The 6,000-nt window shown below is 40.7% G+C and overlaps 1 protein-coding gene across 2 annotated transcripts in view; it reads left to right on the forward strand.

Annotated features, from left to right (window-relative positions):
• The window catches only part of MAPK14 (mitogen-activated protein kinase 14), a 76,748-nt gene extending 71,993 nt beyond the window's left edge, over positions 1 to 4,755 (forward strand). For both annotated transcript variants that reach the window (XM_037519590.2, XM_037519591.2), the window contains exons 10-12: positions 360 to 438; positions 3,700 to 3,873; positions 4,608 to 4,755. In XM_037519590.2, the coding sequence (XP_037375487.1) occupies positions 360 to 438; positions 3,700 to 3,873; positions 4,608 to 4,675 (321 nt within the window). In that variant the 3' untranslated portion in view covers positions 4,676 to 4,755. The remainder of the gene's footprint in view (positions 1 to 359; positions 439 to 3,699; positions 3,874 to 4,607) is intronic.
• The last annotated feature ends 1,245 nt before the right edge of the window (positions 4,756 to 6,000 follow it).

A 6,000-nucleotide genomic window follows, 5' to 3' on the forward strand; every position in this document is an offset into this window, starting at 1 on the left:
GAAGATTTTAGCTTTTTAAGAAGTCTGTCTCAAAATAAATTAATTCTTAGAGACCTTCCCCTTATTTTTTAAAATTCTGATTCTAAATTCAGAGAGCAAAGGAATAGGAACTTAATTTTCAGTATTCTCATTTACCTGAAATATAAATGGCTGTCTGAGAGATAGCCAGAATACGTAAAGGTAATGTTTATAGATAATGATGTTAGGGTGGCAGTAATGGAGAATTCTTTAATGAATATCAAATACAGCCATCCAAGAGCTAAGAGACTCCATCTTTGATACTTGTTCCATGAAGGATCAAGACTCTTAGAGCAGTAACATTATTGAACAACACCATTTGAAAACCTTTGTTTTTGCAGGCAAGAAACTACATTCAGTCTCTGACCCAGATGCCGAAGATGAACTTTGCAAACGTATTTATTGGTGCCAACCCCTTGGGTGAGTTGACCATATCCTCATCTCATGGATATTGAATTGGTTATGAAATAAATGAGGGATTTGAAAAAGAGTTTTTCCTTTTGACTAAATAGGGTAACATTAATTAAATCTTGGAAGGTGGTAAATAATGTCATTTATTATCTGTGTTTATAAATTGCTTGTATTTTTTTTTAAATCATATGCTTATATATTTAAATGATCACAGAATTTAGTGGGAGAAACGATAATAGGAAAAGACTGAGGGAGACAGAAAGAAAGGTTTGGAGGAATGCCTGCAATTCATTCACAACCGCTGTCATTTTATGATGTCCCAGGCTGAGGGTAAAAACAACTGAAGCACAGGTGGGTGTGTAGAGGACCCACGCAGGAGCTCTCTGCAGTGTGCTTTGCTCTGCATGTAGCTTGCTGGTGCTCCTGACATCCTCATCCCTTCCCTCTTCTTCCTCTGTCCCTCAGAGACTTCACCATTCTCTCATCTTTGTGGAACTATTTTGCCACCTGAGACTTTAAGAAATGGCTCTTTATTTCCTCCTGCTACTCTCATCTCCAAGATCCTTGGCAAAGGGATAAGTGTGGCCTTGGCTGAAAAAAGGAGTTGCTTTATTCCTTAAAGCTGGGCCCAATATCTGCTTCATTTGGCCCTGAAAGTGGCATTGCCTGAGACTTTTGGTTTCCTGACTCTAGGATAGTGCCTTTGGATAGCAGACAGAAAAATCAAACCAGGAGCTCACTACAAGGCCCTCCAATAATAATTAACCTCAATTTCCTGAAAATTGTATTGTAGTGGTATGTGTTTAGACCTCACTGCATTTCTTTAAGTCTGTGTGAGCCAACCCTCTGTTGAAGGATCCTAGCAACTGTGCTTCAGGTTTAGTTTTATACTTTTGAGGACTGACAGCCATGAGGACCTCTTCAGAAGCTGGAGTGAAGGCTAAGTAGATTTGCTTTATTAAGTACTTCATTCATTGTGATTGTTGAGAGTGGTTTCACTGTTACTGTGATAATTCCTACAACAGCAGAGATACTCACACTCTCTGAAGTGTTGGGCAGTTATGGAAATGTTGATGTGAACTTGGGAGCTGGAGAGGATGTCATCTGAGTCATTCCCAAGTCCAAGAGTGAATCCACAGTCATCAGTGATAGTGATATATATATATAGCATTCTGTTGGGATTGGTTTAGGTTTGCACCTGCTCTCATATACTCTCATTGGCTTTGTATAATTTATTTGAACTGTATTATTATCTATTTCAAGGATCTATGAGAAGCTCTTTTTGAGTCATAACTACTCTAGGATGTTGGGAAATGATGTTGTGTGTCATTTCTTGTCTGTCATTTCTTTTCTGTCATTCAGTTCTGAATATTTTCATCATATCAGCTCATGTTGTTGTAGACATGGAAATTTTCACTATTTCACCTCCCGCTTGCCAACTCAAAGATATTTGTTAATTCATTTTTTTATGGGGTGGAGGGAATAGGTATGTATCCTAGAAACTTATTTAGGTCACATGCATCCTGATAGGTGTCCCATTCCCCTGAAGTCATGATGTTTAAACATTCAGAACTGGATACCACTTAGCAATATGCACTACAAGTGAGCTGAATGGAGGCTTTGGGCCATCTGGTGTTCAGCACTGCAGTTCACAGAATTTAAATGTTCCTGACAATCCACTGCCAAACCAGTGATGTCATACAGAGTCTCTTCTTGCAGCCAGAACATGGTGCTAATGACCTCGAGCTTGCACCCAGCATATTAACTGAGCAGGCTACACCAATGATATAAATATTGAAACAAGATTTTGTCAGTCACTGACTTCATGTTTTACCACTATTCCCAAAACATTGATTAAAACTTAAATTGCTCTTTAATATAGTATAATCTTAGAGGAGAGGAGTCTTTTCTTACCCATAATCAAGGTATTAGATATAAGAACACACTTTTTACCTTAGGGTGGCAAAAACTCATCATATAATCCAAACTATGCCTGGTAAGGTTTATTTTTCTGTGAAAAATAAATTTATAAAAATAAATGTAATTGATTTCCATAGTCACCCCAAACCCACATTTCTCCTTAAGTTTACTCTGGAATTCAGACTGAAGCACAGGGATCTTCTATAACCCCAAGTGTGCACAGCAGTAGATTTCTTCAGGAAACTGTCCTCCCCTTCAGTGCCCACTTCTGCCCCCTCCACATTTAAGGAACCATCAATAACTTACAAAGTCTCAAAGCCTTTCTGTTTATCAAAGGAGTAGCTGGGGTTATGGAAATATTTATTCTCCCAGGTGCCTTCTAACTTCTGGTTTTCAGAAATTACAAGGAATAGAGGGAAAAGGTACAGATACCTGATAAACACAAAAAGGCAATCAGACAAATTCCTAATGATGAGTTTTCTCAGGAAAACTGGAGGCTCTTTTCAGGTCAAAATCAGGGGAAAATAAAGATTAAGGGCAGGGAACTGGGATTATTCTAGATCAAGAGAGACTAAAGAAACCAAATCAAGTGCAATGCATGACCTTGTTGGATCCTGATTTGAACAAATGATAACAGTTTTATGATTATATAAGAAGATGTCATATTAACATATTTAGGAATAAAATGCCATATCTATAATTTTAAGTGATTTGGCAAAAATTATAGTCGGCTAGATAAAGAATATTAAATGTTGAAAACAGTGGTATGCATATATGTTCACTGTGCTGTTGTTATTTCACCGTGAAAATTTTTAAAATAAAATTCCCTTTTATCCACATATCACCCACATACCTATGTAAAACACTGATAATTGTTTGACAATTCATTGGCTGAATCGTTGCCTTATATTAGTAATAAACAGTGAAAGGCAAAAAAAAAACCAAAAAACCAAAAAACCCAAGAACCCAGCCCTTTTACCTCTTCTAAAATCACTGTAATTATAGGCTTTCATTTTGGTGGTAATTTGACTACAGTGGTAGCAGTTTGATGGTGACATTCTACAAAAACTTGTTCGAACAGAATCCAAGTTAATTTTATATTTTTTTCTTTATGATATATTCTTTAAAAACACACTTGTAAACATCCATAAAGGATCATTATAGAGCAGGCACTTTATCAAAGCAGTAACTATGGTCATGGAAATATTTATTCTCCCAATTGCTGTCTAACTTCTGGTTTTCAGAAATTCTTTAAATATGAAGTGTCAAAACTATGTGATTCCTTAAGATGCTTACGTTTTTGGTAATGTGTTAACTCTTCTTATTCTTTCCCATCTATGATACTGACAGCTGTCGACTTGCTGGAAAAGATGCTGGTATTGGACTCAGATAAGAGAATCACAGCAGCCCAAGCCCTTGCACATGCCTACTTTGCTCAGTACCACGATCCTGATGATGAACCAGTGGCTGATCCTTACGATCAGTCCTTTGAAAGCAGGGACCTCCTTATAGATGAATGGAAAAGTAAGTCACGAGGACAGGATTAACATCTAGCTTGTGAAAGATTTTAGAATCTTACCTACTTAGAACTGGGGCAAAAGAGGGTTTATAGCTTTCTGTTACCACTAGCCTAAAACTGTGGGAAAAATAAAAATTTCTGAGTAGTTATCACCAACTTGCTGAGACTTGTAACTAGGGTCTCTAATGCAGAATGAGTATGTTCCTGTCATGGAAACTGTCTGCTGGAGATGGTGACACCCTGGGCCTCTGAGACACTTTTGTCTGGTCTGACGTTGTACACAGCCTCCCCGCCTGCATAGAGCTTTGAGGTTCTTAGAGTCCGTGAAATTACAGTACCTCTCTGAGCTAAGTAGGGTGTAGTATCTTTATAGTTTTACAGTTGGTCAAATTGGGACAAAAGAAGACTTGTAGCTTATCTGGTTCCTTAGACCTAGTTAGGGACATATCCAAAATGGAACCCAACTCTGTTATTCTTGAGCACCCTCTCCAGAGAACATTAAAGAGGAAGTACTCAGTGATGAAAGAAACAAGAAAAAGTGGGTTTTTTTTTTTTTTTGTCCATATCTTTGAACCTCATATTCCTTTAGGATATCACACATAAGCAACGAAACGGTTACTTGAAATAGCCCATCAAGCCTCTCGCCTGGACGGGGAGGAGGGATCCTGAGCTTAGAAGGTAGAGCGCTTGCCTGCAAAGAGGATAGTCTCACACCCTATTTTTCCTTCCCAATTTCTAGGCCTGACCTACGATGAAGTCATCAGCTTTGTGCCACCACCCCTTGACCAAGAAGAGATGGAGTCCTGAGCACCTGATTTCTGTTCTGTTGATCCCACTTCACTGTGAGGGGAAAGCCTTTTCATGGGAACTCTCCAAATATCATTCAAGTGCCTCTTGATGCAGAGATTTCCTCCTTGGTGGAAGGGGTGTGTGTGTGTGTGTGTGTGTGCGCGCGCGCGTGCGTGCGTGCGTGTATGTGCGCGCATGTGTGTGTGCATGTGTGTGTGCGTAAATACGCACACGTGTGCATGTGTGTTTGTGTGTGTGCATGTGTATACCTGTCTTTGTGGGGTGGGGGGTAAGAGAATATGAGCAAACTATGATCACAGTGACTTTACATGGAGTTGCCACTGCCCCGTGGCAGCCTCCGCTTGCTCTTCTTCGTGAGTCAGCTCAGGCACACAGAGCTGCCATCTTCTTGGGGATATGTCAAATACAAAGTAAAAAATATTAAACATCCCAAATCCCAGTCATGCTTTTGCCATTTTGGCGTCTCCCTGTGGCCCCACCGTGATGGTGGGGTTAGAAGACTGCCTCCCACAGTGGCGCAAAGAAGGCTCACTGCTGGCTTCTTCAGATCTGACGCACCCTTCAGCACAGCGAAAGGCCCAGCTGGCTGTGTGCGCTAGTCTACAAGAGTCTCAGAACTCAACAGGTGTATATGAAACTGTAAATATGTTTGTGCCTTAAAAGGAGAGAAGAAAGTGTAGTCAGTTAGGAGAGTGCAGCAGATGAAATTCTGAGCCAACGTTGTCAGACGGCCACTTAAGTAACCAGGGAGCCTTCCAGAGGCGCCATGTGTGCACGTGTGAGCATGCGTGTTCTCTCTTTCCCTCTCCCCCCAGATGTTGTTGCCATTTCTCTGCTTACCCCTCACCTCCAGTGCAGAGGTTTCTTGAGTATTGGCCCCAGTAGTCAGAAGCCGGCTCTTGCTGTCAGTGTCCTTCCTGTGTGCTCTTTATTCCTAGCAGAGTGACAGTGTATTTGCACGTCTTGCTATTTGAGCATGCCCAGCTGCTTGTCCTGTCCTCCTCGGGAGGCCCTAGTGCCAGGCAAGTTTGCCAGCGAAGACTTCTTGGGTAGTTCAGAACCCACGTCACCCCGGCTGCTGCTGTGGGCAGGCGACATCATTCTCTTCAGCCCCCAGTGCTATTTGTGTTGTACACAATTGATACTCCAGGTGCTTTTGATGTGAAAACTATGAAGAAATGAAACAGATGGATGTATAGTGTTTTCATTCTTGCCATCTGGTTTTCAACAAGCTATTTTCGGGAAGTTATCGTGGGAAAGATCAGGGCTTTTCCCAGGAATATCTCAAACTTTGGAAAGGAAGTTACTCTCTTCACTCCCAA

Source organism: Talpa occidentalis, unplaced genomic scaffold (assembly GCF_014898055.3).
Source record: "Talpa occidentalis isolate TD23 unplaced genomic scaffold, MPIMG_talOcc4v2.1 talOcc4.2, whole genome shotgun sequence".
Classification (NCBI taxonomy): domain Eukaryota; kingdom Metazoa; phylum Chordata; class Mammalia; order Eulipotyphla; family Talpidae; genus Talpa; species Talpa occidentalis.